The sequence below is a fragment of the Hydra vulgaris genome, chromosome 06 (assembly GCF_038396675.1).
Source record: "Hydra vulgaris chromosome 06, alternate assembly HydraT2T_AEP".
Lineage (NCBI taxonomy): Eukaryota > Metazoa > Cnidaria > Hydrozoa > Anthoathecata > Hydridae > Hydra > Hydra vulgaris.
In genome coordinates, this window is record NC_088925.1 from 20,660,315 (window position 1) to 20,679,095 (window position 18,781).

Genomic DNA, 18,781 nt, shown 5'->3' on the forward strand with positions numbered 1-18,781 from the left:
TGCAGTTAGAGCAGCAAATATTTAACATTGAGCTGAATCCTTTTTTTTTTGGAAAACATTCTGAAAGATTTAATTTTGATTGTAAACATTTTTTGCAACATAGTTGATTGATAACACCAAAAAAAATTTCAATATCAACAATTCGATAACCAACAGTTTTATTTTTATTATGCTGAGTTGTCTCAATTTTCTCAATTTTTTTTGAGGATATAGATAAGTTTGATGAAGTATTACAAGAAATATGATCATTTTCATAACTAATAACAGGAGTAACTGATAAAGTTGAATCGATTGGCAAAGTTTTAGTGTATCTATTTCCATGAAATTTTCTGGATTTTTTACTTTGAGTACTTTGTTTGACTCTACATGATTTACCCATTGTTAAAAAAGTTTATTGAATTACAACAACAAAAAAAACAGCTTGCAATTCTGATTATATACCCGTTGCTATGCGTGTTGCTAGGCAGATCAAATTTACCCAGTCGAAGGAATTGATTTATATCTCATGAACTAAATCTTACTTTAAAAAATGGTTTTCAAATTCGAGTTCAGCGATAAATTTCGTGTGCAAATTACACAAAATATTTTTTTTGATTTTTTTATGATTTTTGAGGGGTCTTACACCTTAAGTTAAGGTTGCGCATAAGTTACGCAAAAACTTACCCAAAAACTAACCCAAAATTTAAGGCAAATATTTTTTAACTATTTGTATAAAGGAAGTAGTTAGTATTATTACTAATTTTATTTTTATTAAGACACACAGGGCAATGTGACCAAACATTGAATGTTTCTTTTTTAATAACAGGGCTTAATTTTACTTACAATTTTTTTTATTTTTTTGTTATTACTATATTTAAAAATGTAGCAAAACCATATAGGGGTTATTCAAATAATACGTGACATTCTTATATGGGGTGGAGGTGTTTGAAAGTGTCACCAAATATCACATGGGAGAGGAGATGGTTAGCCACTGTGTGACATGACAAAATTTTTAAAATTTAAATTCTAATCACAGCGGATTAGTAAACCTTTAGCATAAAAGTACAAACTCAAAGATATATTTGTTGAAAAATAATGTCACGTTTCAAATAGGGCGGGGAGAGATTGTTTAAAATGTTACATATACAAATAAGGGAGTCCAACAACAGCAAAAAAGTGTTTTGTTGTATTTAAATTGCCCCATATAGCATGTACATGCAGTTACTTTTAAAAGTAATAGCATATATAGCATAAACATTCTTTCAATCTATTTTGAGTATCTATTAGCAAAATAATCAAAATAATTAATAATTGGATTAAAAATGGAACAAATAGGAGTCGGTTGGTTTTTTAAATGAGATATCGATTATTAACAAAATGCTACATATCTATTATTTTAAATATAAATATTAGAAGCACTCATTAAGAAATAATTCGGGCATATTTATTCAAATCCAAATGGGTAATATAAATTGTATTATCCTGGGCTTATATAAGATAATTATTCGGCTTCCTGTTTGATGCCATCAGTGAATGACCGTTAGTTTTATTCAACCCTAACTCTGAACTGGCAGCGAACTTTATTTGTAAACATTACTGGCTAAATAAACTAGCTAAAATATGCAGAAAACTAGCATTTGAAAGAACTTTTTTTTCTACTTTTAATATAAAAAGAAAAAGAAAAACAATATGAAATTGATATTTTGAGGCATTTTTTTGGCGCCCATACCGATCCTGTAGTACCAAAAAAGGTCTGGGTTCACCCCTGATCAGATCATGCAACTTATCTTGCATTGCTTCAGCAAGTTAAAACAAAGTACTTTAGCTAAGCATAAAATTTCACGTTCATATAATAATGGAAGCGCTAAAGAAAGAAAGTGTTTTTTTTTAACTTCTTGTTTTCATTCTTACTTCTCATACCCTAAGGCATAAGAAAACATCATGATAATTGTTAAATTTTCTTTTCAGTGGTCTTGTTTTATCATATAATTGACTTGAATCAAAAACACTTTTATTTACAATAGGGAATGACAGTTGCATCAAGTAAAGAAATTTCTTCAATAAATTCAAGAAATACATTTGATTGCATTCTAGTATATTTGAAACTATTTATAAACAAAATTTCTATTGTCAGAAATACAAGGAACATTTTGAAAACATAAGCAAAAGTTCAACAACTTTTCCAAAACATACTATGAAAAATACATTGTATGTTTCATAATATGTTAGGGAAAATGTTTCAATTGTATTAATTAATAAAAGTTAAGTTTGAATTAAAACCCACTTGTTTTTTGTATTTTTTTTTTCAGTGATATTTCAGATTGAGAATTTTTGGTACCATACTTGCACGAATAAAAACACGATTTTTATATTTGATGGATAGCATAAAGTTAATTCTGTGAATCAGGTACATGCAGTATAAAAAAGTTTGACTCTTTGACAGAGCAAGTATTGATTAAATCATAACAACAAGTATTGTAGTCGGTTTTCAAGACACCAAATACAGTATAATCTAATAGCTACAACCAGTGTGAACAATATGCTTTCATCTCAAAAGTTGTAATACTATTTTCAACAGCAACAGATAATAATTCTACTGAATTGTGAAAAGCACTATCACTCCATTGGGACTAACTGGTGGATCAAGGAACTTTTTATGGAATTTCTGCTCTTTGCAATAACAAACTTCACCAATGAGATTTCATATAGATATATAAAAAAAAAGATCTACCAAAAAAATTTGAACTATAACAGAATATGTTTATTATTTGCAAATAACAATATTATTTACCAAGAAATTAGGCTTTAAAAAACAATTTTAAAGCCTAATTTTTTTTAAAATTTAAATTATCCATAGATATTTATATTTTCTGATAATTGAAATAATTAAAAAAAGAGCATTATTATTTAAAATAATCTTAATATTGTTATACCTTTAATACCTTTGAATAATTAAAATTATCAGAAAAACATAGCATCATTATTCAAAGTAAGTTTAATATTTAGTTTATAATACTTTTTTACTTCAATAGCCTGATTACTCAGAGATAATTTTTGCATTATTGTATTTTGAAATAGTCTTGTTCTCATTTATAAATAAAAAAATATTTACTTGAAAAACTAATAAATCGATTACATATTTTTGTGAATATTGTATCTATATTAGGACAAATATTTCTCTCTCACACAGAGAGAGTGAGAGACTGAGTCTCTCTCTCTCTCTCTCTCTCTCTCTCTCTCTCTCTCTCTCTCTTTATGCTAGTTATGCAAGTTAAAGTATATATACTTCAATAATATTATTGTATATATTTTTGTATAATATAGTATAGATAGTATAGTATAGATACAAGCATAAGTTAATATAGTATGAATACATCTTTATGATGTATCCTTTATCCTTATGATGCATCATTATGATGTATCATCATTATGATGTATCATTATGTTATGATAATCATATAGCATTGATGTATGACAATAACTAGTTATTAAGTTAATTTATTTAATAAGTTATTGGCATACTGCAAAACTATATGATATATCCGTTCTATGGTCGCTCTCCTTGTTTTAGCTAGGCTATGAGAGAGTGAACCATCCATTATATAGATTGTGTGTATATTTTTTTAACCTTAAATTTAAGGTGAAAACAAGTTTTATAAAACAAGTTTATGTAGTACATCTAAATTTTTGGTAAATGTACTGCTATTGTTGTTGTTGTTTAAAAAAAAAACAAACTGTTGTTGTATTATTTAAATAAATAACTAAACGTATAGCAGTATAAAATTAAGATAAAATTATATTTTATTGGCAATAACAAACAAAATCTGAAATCTTTTATAATAACAAAAACGCCATTTTTAAATATTATTAGATGATTTAAAGTTACGCCAAACTTAAGTGAGAAAATAGCAGACGTAACTTTTCTTGCGTAAAGTTTGCTCAGCACTTTTTAGGAAAATGTTGCGAATACCGTTTTTTAGACTTCTTGCGTTAGTATACTAACGCAAGAAGTAAGTTATTATAATAACTTACGTAAAAACTAAGGAATTTCGTAAGTTTTTGTTTACGCAAGGCTTGTGAATACCACTTAGCGTAACTTTGAACTTAAGTAAAACTTTAAGCAAATTTTGGACTTACGAATGTGTTGTGAATCCGCACCCTGTATTTCTAGAAGGCCATGGTTGTCATGCTATGAATATTTTTGTTATTATAAAATGTGTTTTATATGTATAAACTCTTGAAATATTTAACTTGAATTTGCATGTGTGCAATTTCTAAATGTGTTTCTTGTCAAATGTAATGTCCATGTTCTATAAAGTATGCTCGATAAAAAGTTTATATGCAGTTGCACCAGACTACTGGTAAAGTACTTAAAGTACGCAAAGTATAAATTTTAAGCTGAGGCAGAGGTTGTTCTAAGCTCATTACTGCATCTTTATACCAACTTGTTAATTATAAATAGTTAAACATTTAAATTTTTGGAAGAAAATTTTTACAGATGTTTTACCAAACTAGCTTACATGTTTCATGTAAATCTTCAAACTCTGAAGAAGTTACTGTTTAACCTAAATTTTAAGAAGGCTGATAATGTGTACGTCAATATTTTTCTTTTTATATATTATATAGAATGAAAATTTGATATTAATCTAATGGAAATAATTTGAATAATAAATTGGATAATAATCTATTGGAAAATTTAACAAAAAAAGTGATATTTATTTGTTTTTCTACTGAACAATTCTTTTGTACAGTTACAAATAAGCGCTGGTATTACAAGCTAGCAAAGAGTATTAAAGTCAAATAATTTAATCAAATAAAGGTGAATTATGGCAATTTTTGTAATAAAAAAAGTTTTTAAGCAAGTTTTAAAAAAAAAAATTATTATTATTACATCAAAATAAAACATCACGCTTCTCTGTTTTTATATTATTAAACAAGAGATATTCACAGAAATTTAAAAAAAGCACTTTTGATTTTATTGGTTATACAAAAAGTTACATAATGAAACTATTCATAAAAATTGTAAATACGGAGTACATTTTATTTAAGGTTTTTTTTTTTAATTTTTTTAAAGCAGACTTTTTTTTTTTCTGGAGTATATAATGTAAAATATATGATTAGCATTATAAATATAAAATTTATCAAAGTTTGCTGCTTTATTTATTGTAATTTACCATCAGTTGCTATTAAAGGATAAACATTTTTTAATAATCATAGAATACAATAACTAGTATTTTGTTCAGGTTAAAAGCTATATATCAACAAACATCTATTGAATTTTGAAATTGAAATAAATAACAAGATGAACTTGCATGTTTGCAATTTTTCTTGTTTCTAACTTTTATACTTAGTTTTTCATAAAGGTGTGGTAAGTTGAGAGTTATTCCTTTTGGTAATCAGTTTACTAACATCAGGTTATAAATTTTTTTCTAATACCTTATAATGATACAATGCTTTGTAATCTTTTAAAGGTAATCTAAATCAACGTTTTTAAGAAAAAACTTTTTTTTTCTTAGGTCACGCACGGGCAGGGCCATCTTATCCATTAGGCACTATAGGCACTGTGCCTAGAGCCTACGAATCTACAGGGGCCTACAAAAGAAATGAAAAAAAAAGAAATTTTAAAGTGTTTTTCATTTCATTAATAAAACAATTATACAGATGCAGCATAATATTCATAATTGATAAAAATATTTATAATCAAATAGTATAATTAGATGACATTAACTTTTTGACTTTTCGTATTTGCAAAATCAACTATAACATCTTCAAATGTCATCTCCCGCATTACTTCATTTTCAATTGATAGCAGTGCCAGGGAGGATAGTCGGGCTTGTCCCATGGTTGAACGCAGATAGTTTTTTATCAGTTTTAATTTTGAAAAAGAACGTTCACCTTCTGAATTCGTGCCTAATATAGAGAGATAAATCCTGAAAGCGATATTAACATTTGGAAAACTTGCAACTAGTTTATTGTCTATTTGCAGCTTAATCTTATCAGACACCAATTTACCATCGCTAAACATTTGAGAAAACAGCAAAAACTCATCGGTAAATTCGTCTTCGAGGTCTGATGGATACAACTGAATTAGTGCCTTGGTTTTAGCCACTACTTCCTCACTCAACAAAGATCTGTTGTCAAGAAGAAAGTTAAACCTTTCGTTGAATACTTTATAAGCTGCTCTGCGTTTTTCTATCTCATTATTAAGTCTGTCTATGATAACGTATTACTGTTGAATACGGAAATTATCACTGGCATTAACATTTAAACTGAGATTACTTGTATCCATAACTTCGGCATGAAATCGCTTCCGTATTCGCTTGCGTTGTGTAGCTTCTTTGTAATCAGATTCTGTGAGATCTTTTGCGTGGCCTTCGAATGTTTCAAACTTACTGCGTGTATCATGAAAATACTGTATGAGACCATCGTACAGTTTAATGATGGTTCACAGCTCAATACCCGGCTCCTGTAAGGCATTATTGACAATATTCATCTTTTGAAGTAAATCTTTCCAAATCACACACATTAACGCAGTTTCAAAGTAGTCTAAATGTTTAACGAGTGATTTCGCTTCATGAACAGTAATCATAACAAACGTAATCATAACAAATAAAATACCAACCAAATAAAATCGTACTTTTTAAAATAATACGTGGAATTCTGAGAATTTCATTTTTAAGTAAATGTAAACGATTGATAAATTTAAACAAACGTTTAAAACAAATAACAAACCATAGATTGCTGAATTTTTAATGGCTTTTCATGATCATAACTAAAGTAATAATAGTGAGAGAAATACAATTAATGAAATGGTTACAATTTAATTTCTTAAGGCATAACATGTGTACAGATACAGAATAATCAAACAAACGTACAAAAATTAAAAAATAATGTAAATTGAATAACGTGTACATGACATTTAAATTGAAAGAAAGGCCTACAGCTACATTTTTATGCAAATTGCCTAGAGCCTACGACGCTCCAAAAACGGCCCTGCGCACGGGATAAGTATACTAAAATCAGACATGCTTTAATGATATCAAATAAAATAGTCATCTCACGAGCAAGTTTAATGCATTCTTAAATAATTAAACGGCGCATTATAGCAAAATGTTTCACGTTAAACTATTTATCTTTAGCCCTTAAACAATTGTAATAGTTTGTGATCTGTAAATAAGCAAGAATATTTAATTAAAGAAAAGTTCTCTTTAACAGTTAAGCTTTTTAATTAAATTAATTGTTACGTTAATTTGAAACATTTTGCTAAACATCGAAACATTTTGCTAAACATTGAAACATTTTGCTAAACATTGAAACATTTTGCTAAAATTTTGCTAAATTGCTTGAAAGTAATTTTTAACGTTATATCTAAATTTACATTTCCGTTTAAGTATTTAATTTTTTTGAAACGACTATTACTTTATAACGTAAGTTTTTTTACTTTCAAAAGTAAGTTATGTAAAAGAAGATTACATCAAAAAGTAATTTACTTTACAAATTTACATTACATAATATAAAAGTTCCTCAAACTGTAATTTACATTTGCCTATAAAGTGATAATAAAAAAAAATTACATTTGAAAAGTAACTTGCATATGAAAGTAAATTACATAAAAGTAATATGCTACCAAATGTTAATTAAATGTACAAATAAAATAACATTTTTGAAGTAGGAATTTTTTATTTTAAAAGTAATAACAAGTCTTTATTAAAAATAGATTATATAAAATAGAATTTAAGGTGGTCCTACATTCATAAAAGCTTATTTTTAAAAAAAAAAAGTTTTTTTTTTTTAAAAGCCTATTTTATTTATTCATTACTTGTGAATAGTCTCTGATTATATTGGATTTTAAACAAACTCTATTAAAAAGATATTAGCTGTTATATTTAGGTATCTTAAAAAAGTATCCTTAGAAACGCCCATAGCAACCACATTTTGAGTTATTTTTAGGTTAATAACTAGTTAAATATCTTTTTTATTGTTAAAAATTGATGTGAATATTAAACCTCGTTTTGGTTATACGCAATCTTAAGTTATAAAACAGCCTGTACAAGTTGTTCGTAAATGAAAAAAGTGCTGTCAATTTTAGGAGCTTTTGGATATTTGTTTATATTGCAACCCCATTTGTATTGGTACCAAACGAATTATATTTAAAATTATGGCTAAAGGGAATAAGAAAATTTTTAACAGGAAAAGAAAGAGAACGAATCAGCATCTCTTCACAACAAATCTGTCATATGCAGTGATGACAAACAAAACAAAGAAGTTGAAATTGATATATCAAATACTGTTGATGATGTAGATTTTTCTTCTAACACAGAAAGTGAGTCTTCACAATCAGATGTAGAGGAGAATAATAACGTTGATAAACTTGATTATTTTATTTTAATAAACTTCAAGATTTTTAAAACTGTTATAGAAAAATTTGGGAAATGCTTTACTTGCAACAAAAACATACAAGTTATTGACAATTTAAAATCTCGAAAGGGGTTAGCCCATACTTTAGAAATATACTGTGAATATTGTTTAAACAGAGAGCTATTTTTTACCTCAAAACCCTGTGAATATATTTAGCTGCCCAAAAAATATTTTTGTGGGTAGAGTGATCTTAGAGTCTGCAGTTAATTCATCTGTTATTGAATTTAATGAAGGGCCTAATGGAATCCTCTCTGTACTATATAAATTTCATCTAACAGGATATGTTACGCTTATGAAAATTAATGAAAAGAAGAAAGAAACTATAAAGCAGTCTCTTCAAAAGTCCACTGACCGTGTCAAAAAGAGAAGAAAACAACTAAGAACAATTAAAAAGGGTTACTTAGACAAAGACGATGAAGAAAAAAACTCGAAATATATTCCTGGAGGGTTTTGATATGTTTTTTGTGAACTTTTTATTATGGTTTTATTCTTTTGTTTTATACATTTGTCGTTTTCTCAGAATAAAGTTTTGCTTCGAATAAAAATCTTTAAAACATGATAACTTTGGACTCGTTTAAGCTTTTTATCTAACTTTTTTTTTGATTTTTCACATAATTAAAAAGGATCCGGATGAGAGAAGGATATATAAAATAAAATAAGGAAAGTACTTTTTTATGAGACTAATTTTGGCCATTTGTCCACCAATTTTTCTATGTTTGTTTCAAATCTTGTAACTTTTTATATACTGTGAATAATATAAAATGCTTCTCTCATCCGGATTAATATAACTCAATGAGTATATACACCAATTTTCAGCTTGATATGATAAGTATTTTGATTGCTAGCTTGTCACAAAAAATGCTAGTTTTTTCATTTATTTTTTAAATAATTGGCTAATCGAGGCATTTTTTTTTTTTAAAGTTGATTTTTGTAAATAGTTTATAGAACCACATTTTTGGTGAAAAAATTAAATCAAAAACTCTTTGCTTTCAAAAGTTAGCCTTTTCTGTGGAGGACCACCTTAAGTTACATAAGCTTACACTTTATATAATTTGTAAAGTAAATTAAAAGTAATTTATATAAATTACTTTTAATTTACTTTACAAATTTATAAAAAATAATAATTTATATTTTACAATAACTTTGACAGGATCTTGTGAAACTTTAAGTCACTAGCATTTAGTTTGCCGCAACATTTGATTTGCGCGGTTTTAGGTATTTCTTCCCTGTAAAGTTTGAAAATATCAATAATAAGTTTCTGATCATAATTAAAACCCTCTCTAGTTCCGGTCCATGGTTTGATTCGGTTTTTTATTGAGACGGTTTGATTCAGAAAATGGTTATTATAGTTTTAGCTATAATAATTATTCTCAGAATCAAACCGTCTCAATAATGTTCACTCTCTGGCAAACCATTGGAAAGGTCTGGAATTTAGACAAAGCTGAAACAAAGCAGTACGCAAAAGGCGCATGTACACATGGGAAACTCAGAAAGGGTAGTTTACTTGAAAGGAAAATAATTCGCATAATTGTTAGTTATTTTTTGCAAGTTTTTTACGTAAATGTATTTATTATTTAAAAACTAAAGAGAGAAAGTTTAAACCTGTCCTGAATTATGGGGCTATAACGCCATGCCATGAAGATTAAGGAGCCCCGAACTTTTTAAGAGGACGCTTTATTTTTGTAAAGATTTTTTTGCCACTTTAACGCAAAAAAAAGTCCACCTGCTCAAGAATATCCTTTGACTCTTAAAGTTTTAAACAACTATGGTAATTTTATATTTGATCATTTTTAGATTTGAGCAGCAGTGGCGCAATGTTAGTGCACTTGCCTCAGAAACAATGGATTCCTGGTTCAAACCCCATCTCTGGGAAAGTTTTGCTACATCGGTTAGGAAGGAGGCGTGAACTTCCAATTAAATGCTCATCCGCGGTGTTCTGTGATAAGACCGTAAAGACTTCTTGGGGCACCTAAATAAAATTAATATATGAGCATGAAAAATTTAGAACTTTTCACGTAAATATCTTTATCTGCATGTAGTATCAGTAACCTAGTTACCGCAAGGCCGGTATAAGCAAAACTTTTTGTCCTATAAGCAACTCAACATTGAGTCGCAAGGTTTAGGAGCTCTAAGATATATTTAAAGAATTTTTTTTTTTTTTTTTTTTAAGAAAATTGTTTCAGAGAAACAGAAATTAGGCACCTTGGCCACGGATGTCTAATGATAAAATATGCTTTGCAACGCCACTGTGTTATATACCTATAACCCGAGCAGTGGTGTAGAAACGATTTATAAGTAGATAAAGAAATAAAAATTGTGGCGATTAGAGCCTGGATACAAAAATTCTCTAAAACATTTACCATCCCTACTTCAAATGTGAGGGCAACAAATTAGTAATTTTTATTATTTTTGTTTTCTTACACTAAATTTAAGTCGACAGGTTTTAAAATTCAAAATTTAAAGGTTATGATTATATAAAGTTTGCACCCAAACCGGATAAGGCGGTTGTTTCAACATTTTCCTAAATATTCTAATGTGATATAAACAAGAACATACTTAAGTTGGCACTTAAGTATGTTTTATTTGCCAAAAGTATTAATCAATTACCCAAAACTATTGGTTTTTTATAATTATATTAGTATTAAATCTCAGATTTTACGCAAGTAGACATCATTATATTATTGATTACCATAATGTCAAGGTTGAAAAATGAATTTAATATGGTTTTTAACAACACATTAAAAGATCTCATTTGTACGTAACTATTAACAATACTATTAGTTAAAGATACTGTTGATTAAGTAATTCTAATTGGTTTGGTGATATATAAGGAATCGCCGCATTTTCAAATTATGAAACCTCTTTGCATCGCTTTTGACGTGGTATAATACCACGCAATACTTGTATTTAAATCAATTTAAAGTTAAACCTTGTATTTTGTATAATTTATATTTTCATGGATAACATTTTTTATACAATTTTATTTATATGTTAAAAAAATACAATTATATAATATATCTGTTATTTATGCAATATATCTGTGTTTTAGTATGTTATTTTAAAAACAGGAAAACTTGGTATTTTAACAGGAGAACTTGGTATTTCAGCTACATATATATTAATTTTTTAGATATATTCCAAAAAAATACAAAACTATAATTGTCAACTAAAATAAACTTTCTAAACTCAAACTTCTGAAAAACACGAGATCATCATTAATGACAAGTTTTTAATGACTTTATTATGTACGGATATTTAGGGGTTTGGCAATAATACTGTTTTATCTTCTTCTTGTTCCCGCCATTCGTATATTTTACAAAAGAAAAGTCATAATTTGTAAAGGAAAATTTAGAAAAATAAAAAATTATAAAAATTAAAAATCAATCACTGCATTAAAGAATTTCTTTATGTAATAATAAAAAAAAAATCAATGACGAAATTAAATTTGAAAAAAAAAATTAATTCGATAATTATCGAATTAATAATAATAAAAATAAGAATAATTTGAACAATATTATATTTTTTTTTTGAAAAATACAAATGATCTTGTAGACCAAAGTCACTTATAAAAACTTATTATTCTTCGTTATTCTTAAACAAATTTTTAGACTGCGTCATTTGATTATTTAATCACAAAAAAAAAAGTTAAATTAACTTTCGCTCCGAACTTTTAATGAGGAACAGAAATTGATTGTTAGACGAACTGATAACTTTATTAAAGATAATATTTTAAATCCACTAAATAATTGTGAGGTTGCTCAAAATTTATATGGTCAGTGTTTTTGAACACTAAGAGGATTATTGAATGACTTTAGAGACTTTTTAATGAACTTAAATTTAGTTTAAAACGTTAAAAAAACGAATATACAAATTTTATAAACTCATCGATCTCACACTAATGGCATAAAAGGGAAGTTAACTTTAGGGGTTTATTGTTAAGAGACTCCGGTTATCACAATACTTTTGAAAAGCTTTACATAAACATGAATATATAAATGTTTGGAGTTTGCTCCATGTCGTTACATAAAGTTAATTTCTAAAACAAAAACAAAAAGCTTGCTACGGGCCTTATTTTTAAATATGCGATTGGAATCTGGTTGTTTAAATATTGTGATTTGCACTTTTGTTAACTTTTTTAATTTAAATTTTGAAAATTTAAAATAATAAAAAGTAACAAAAATTGACTGAAAAAAAAGAACTTTTATTTCATCTGTATGATAAAATAACATCAAGACACTTTTCTTCACAATCGACCATATAATTCTAAATTTAAAAGTGTGTTTTGTTGAACCATCCTACTAAATTCGCTATATCAAATAAATTAAAATAAGCGGTTGTTATGGTAATGAAGAGTTATAAATTTTTTTCACATAAGGTACATAAACAAACCAATAATAAAAAACAAAAAACTTATTTTGTATATTGATTGAATTAAAATATTCAAATAAGTCATAAAAACATAAACAAAAAAACAGCAGAAATAATAAGATACATTTACAATAATGTTAGTACTAAGGACACACCTTTTATGATAGTCTAACTACATTTTAAGTAATGTTACTTCGTATCATTATCTTTTCATATAAGTAAACTTGGGTTGATACCTCAGCACAAAGCTGTTGCATTTCCTTTTACGAAAAGATTACAATAACTTTCATGTGCAACTCTATGCATTAACAATGGTGCATCATCTTTACTTAAACTATTAAAGAGTGAATCATAAAACTGAACACACTTAGAATGTGAAACAACATCAGGACACATTACTTAGAAACACCCAATATGATTTTCTAACATTAATCATTTGCATAAAAGTGTAACTTTCTGACAAAACAACCTGAATTAAAACAACTAGAAATGCGCAAAACCCAGATATTTTAAACTTTGAAACCCAGATATTTTAAAAAACTGATATAAAAGCAAACTTTGTGCTATATAAAATAAGGTGTCATCAACTAGGTACGTTGACTCAAATTTTTAAAGTGAGCATATACTAGAATGTTATACATCATTAGAAAGCTCTTCAATACAATATTTTAAAGGTGAAAAAATTATTAAAAACAAACAATTTAAAAAAAAGTTATGACGTTTTTAGTAGCAAATTTTAGATAAATGGATTTATTGAATAAACTGGTTCCAAGTTTATTCAATAAATCCATTTATCTAAAATTTTTCTATCTTATATTAAAGGTTGGATGTTTTCGTTACGTTTTAACACCCTCGTAGTGAAATATTTCATCCTTATAAATATTTTAATTTTAAAAATACTGATTATGTTTTGTGTTCAAAAGTATAAAGTATACTTTCTTACTTTAACGCATTTACAAGTGGTGTATAAATTGACATTAGGGGCGGGGCGTGTGCTACGCCAAACCCCTCCCCTACCCCCCAGTCTTCTCCAACTTAAAAAAATAAAGAGACTTGAAAAAAAGTTTTAATTTGAGTTTGTTGAAAAAGGAAATTAGTATACAATATTATTTTCCCACATTAGTTAGGGGAGGGGCGTGTGCTACAACTAATGCCCCCCCCCGCCTCCTTCTTATTCAAACTTGAAAAAAATGTCAACAGAAATTTAAGAACGTTTTTAAATTGCGTTTATTTAAAATAGAGACATAACTTTACAAATTTTACCACATTACAAGATGCAGGTTCGAGTATTCACCCTAAAAAAAAAAGACTTTTCACATTTATCAACTCAATAACATATAATACATAAATTTAACACTGTATTTAATATGGGGGTTGAAATCCTCAAAAAGTCCTGATTGTATTTAAAAGTTTATAACTATTTATAGACAAAACTTGACTACTTTTTATACTACAACTTTTAATCACATTGAAAACATACAAAGTATTTCATTAGAACTATTACACTTGTCAATGCTTCATTTTAAAATTATTTTGGGTACAAAAAATTTAAAATAAATAATTCAAATGTTAGTAATTGTAAAAATTGAGACAATATGAAAAAAAAACTTGATGATATTACATATATATTTTTAATAAAAAAAAAACAAGAATGGTGGTGCCTAATGATTGTGTATGCCAACTTCGTCTGCGAACTTCTCCACAACGGTTTTCTCTTCTGCTGTAGCTACTGGCACCCATGTTAGGGGTGCCAGTAGCTACAGTATCATTTCCTCTTAACTAGACTCATCACAAAAATGAACAATTGCAAGTCGATCCAGGGTGCTGATGCATATATCTCCAATAGACACCATATTTAAGCTCTTAATGACAATAAATTGTAAATAGATTAGTACTGAATGGCATTATGTAACATTTAAGATAAACCAACTATTCGTGAAAGTCATTTGCTGAACAAATAAAATGAAAGACTAATAAATTAATTATAGCTTTAAAATTGTTAATCAAAGTAAAAATTTAAATGCTCTTGATTTTACTCCTACTGCACTTTGATGGATAACATAATAAAAATGTATTAATTAGCGTATAGATAGAATTATTATGTATTCAATAATCATTCAGAAAACTTTTTAAATCATAAATACTAGGTTGTACTAGTTGTGAAAGGTTGTGAAACTAAATGAAAAAATAAGTTGTAATAAAATAAAATTTTATTTGCAATTGATAAGAAAGGTATACACATATTAGAAATAATTGTTTTACGCATGCATCATGCATAAACAGATTAGAAAATAATAGTTTTTAAACTTACCAACCTGAAGATGTAACTCAAGGTTAACAAAGTTGTAATAAAAGATAAATTTGCAATTGTCGAGAAATGCATACATATTAAAAAGGAAAAATTGTTAAACCTACCAATCGCTGCAGATTATATTTGTAATTCTATAATCAGTACTAAAAGTTATCCTATACAAATTTACCTGTGGTACGCTGTTTAGCAGTGCCGGATTAACCCTTAGGCAAATAAGACACATGCCTTAAGGCCAGCAAAAAATCCAGGCCACAAAAAATTTATACATAAATTTATATTTATTTCTTATCTTTATTGATGAAATTATTATAATTATTCCAATTATTATACACATTTTGTTCATATATCAATCTTACGATGTCAAAAATTGTAACTAATTCATTCTTATAAGTGATAATATTTTTCTTCTAAAATATCGATTTAAAATATTTCCAATAAAATATTCGAAAAATATTGTGTTTTTTAATATTTTCGAAATTCGATAACATTTGTTTTAAACAGTGGAACTCTTTCGTAAACAATAACAAAGCGTAGTAATAAAATTAATGGATTTAGCAAATGAATATACTTTTAGATATAACTATTGTTATAAAATTGTAATCCTTTAAATTTATTAGTAGGCTTAAAGAAGAAAAAAGCATCACATTTACTGCAGAAAGAACTGGGTATAGCTTTTTTGTTCAACATGCCATATTTTAAATGTTTCTATCAAAACATATTTGTCACATATTTTATTTATTGTTGATATTAATATAATAAAGCTCACTAATATAATATGGATTAGATCCATGTATCTCAACTATACTGAGTGACTTTCATTTTGACTTTCACTATCATACATTATTATCTATATATATGTATGATTTTTTATCATATATATATAAAACAATATGTTTAATCATTATTATATCACATATCCATTTTACATATTCTAATTAATATTATTTTAATTTATAAATTAGTTCTTGCTACAACATAGAAAACGTATATACACTATACACGTAGAACTTCAGTTCTGTGACCTAGGGGTATAAGAAGCAGATCATTGGTAAGTCAAACAATCAATCCCAGCGAGTAATTTGCATGAATTTTTGAACACCATGCTCCTGAAATAAACAAAAATAAAATCCTTCACTTATAGGCATCTATAATTTTTAATGAATTATGTTGACGCTGTCATCATTATTGTCAGATTTCTGTTGTAATTATTATTTTAATTGAAGAAAATATAAATTCTGATCTTTCCAAGTTGAGTCTTTGTCTATTTATTGATGGGTTACCTCTCTTTAACAGCACAGTGAAATGTTTTTGGGTTATATGTGGGTGCATTCTAGAAATCCCATCATCTGAATTCATAATTGGTGTTTATTCTGGTAGTTCAATACCAAATTCATCAAATGATTTTCTTCTGGTATGCTGGTAGTTTGATTTTAAATTATTATTTCGAATATTAAAATCTATATTATATATAGGTTTTGTATGTTCTTATCAAACAGTTCACAAGAAATCAATTTTTAAAATTTTACATCATTTTATGATATGACTTTATGAATCAATTGTTTTTTAATTGAATAATTATGCTATTGAATACATAAAAATACGTTTTTAAAGATCACTTTTACGTTTTACTTTTAGATTTATATCGATACGTAAAGGTGGTTAGGAGCGAGCGAAGGAGTTAGAGAAGAAAATGCATGATGAAGATAAACTGTTAAAGAAAATACCCAAAATCAATTCATTTTTAACTGCCACGAACAAGGTTGATACTACTGATAATATTACTCTCAATTCCCCACCATCCTCATCAACATCTCAGGTTGGTATTGATCACAAGGAAGAGGCTGCAAAAATTGCATTTGAACTTGGACATACTGAAAAATTTGAAGACAGAGCTGATACTGGTTCAGGAACCATTCCCAATGATGTTTGAGTTTTGGTGACATAACAGATCATGTGCGTAACATGTGCATCAGCCTTGGAACAATCCATTTTCGAAACTTGGCAGACAGTTATCCAGAAACAAAGCGGAAATACAGTCGAGTGAATCGCTTCCTAAATTCTAGTATCTTCAAACGGGTTTTGCCAAATGGTGATATCGTTGATCGTGACTGGCTTGTTTATTCTCCAGCCAAGACATGTGTCTTCTGCTTTCCCTGCATTCTGTTTTCATCTGACCGGTCATAGTTGTCTGGCTCAGGATTTAAGGATTGGAAGAATATGACACAATACTTAAAATCCCATGAAATCAGTGCAAAGCACATACAATCAGTTCTCACTTTATGTCAAAGAAGTGTTGCTGCTCGGAGAGTTGACGAGCAATTGCACAACAATATGTTGGAGCAGCGCAATTACTGGAGAAATTTCCTATCACGCTGTGTTGCAACTATTACTTTTTTTTGTGAGAGAGTTCTTCTTCTTCGAGGTAGCAATGAAGTTGTTGGCTCCAGAGAAAATGGGAATTATTTGGGCATCTTGGAGCTGATTAATCAATTCGATCCATTTTTGTCCCAGCACATCTGTACTCATGGCAATGGCGGACGCGGTCACACGTCATATTTATCAAAAACAATCTGTGAAGAATTAATTGCAATGATGGGTGAACAAGTTATGGGTTTCATAAAGGATGAGATTTTAAAGTCACGGTATTTTTCAGTTTCAGTAGATTACACTCCTGATATTACCCATTGTGACCAGCTGACCATCATTCTTCGTTATATTAATATGGTGGATTACCAGCCTGTGGAGCGTTTTTTGACATTTATCAATATATTCAGTCACACAGGGCAGAATCTTGCTGACACACTGCTTCAGCACTTGTCAGATCAAGACATCGACTACAAAAATTGCCGTGGTCAGACATATGATAATGCCAGCAATATGTCTGGTAAATATATTGGCATGCAACAAATCCTGAAAAACAAAAACAGTTTAGTGGACTACATTCCTTGTGCTGCCCACTCGTTGAACCTAGTTGGCCAGTCAGTTGTGGATTGTTGCGTTGAAGCAGTTTCATTTTTTAACATATTGAATCGCCTGTATACTTTCTTTGTAGCATCAACACATCGTTGGGATGTAATGATGACCCATATTAAAAATCAATCAGAATGCCTTGTTCCAAAATACCCATCAGATACCCGGTGGTCTGTTCGAGCTGATGCTGCAAAAGGAGTGTTCAAGGCGTACCACCAATTACAAAGTGCTCTTCAGGAGATCTCAGGGGATTGTAATCAGAATGGTAGCACAAGGAATGAAGCAGGTTCATTGGCCAAACACATGGATACTATTGAAGTTGCCCTATTGTCTGAACTTTGGAATGAGATTCTGCAGAGGTTCAACATTAATAGCAAGTTATTGCAAAGTTCTACAATCGAATTAACTCCAGCTATTGGTCTGCTGAAGAGCTTGCATATATTTTTGGATGAATGCCGAGAGAAGTTTGATGATTATAATTAGAAGGCAGGTGATCGCTGTGGCAACAGCATATATAAATCTGAAAGTCGAAGACAACCAAAGCGTAAGAAACAAATCAATGATGGAGATGCCGCAGATGCTATGGAAGGGATGTCAAGCCAACAAAACTTCAAGGTCAATACCTTCTATGTCATCAGCAATACCTTCTATGTCAATCAGCTGAAAAATGCATTAAAGAAACGCATTAAAGCTTACACAATTGTGCTGCAGAGATTTGGAGTTCTGACTGAGTAT

General features: G+C 28.4%; 1 protein-coding gene across 1 annotated transcript; it reads left to right on the forward strand.

Annotated features, from left to right (window-relative positions):
- The first annotated feature begins 17,293 nt into the window (after nt 1-17,293).
- LOC136081268 (zinc finger MYM-type protein 1-like) lies at nt 17,294-18,529 on the forward strand. The gene has a single exon (XM_065798570.1). The coding sequence runs from the start codon at nt 17,294-17,296 to the stop codon at nt 18,527-18,529; it is 1,236 nt and encodes a 411-aa protein (XP_065654642.1).
- The last annotated feature ends 252 nt before the right edge of the window (nt 18,530-18,781 follow it).

Bases quoted from the DNA above. Each gene is read 5' to 3' on its own strand.
- LOC136081268 (XM_065798570.1), top strand. From the start codon at position 17,294: ATGACACAATACTTAAAATCCCATGAAATCAGTGCAAAGCACATACAA.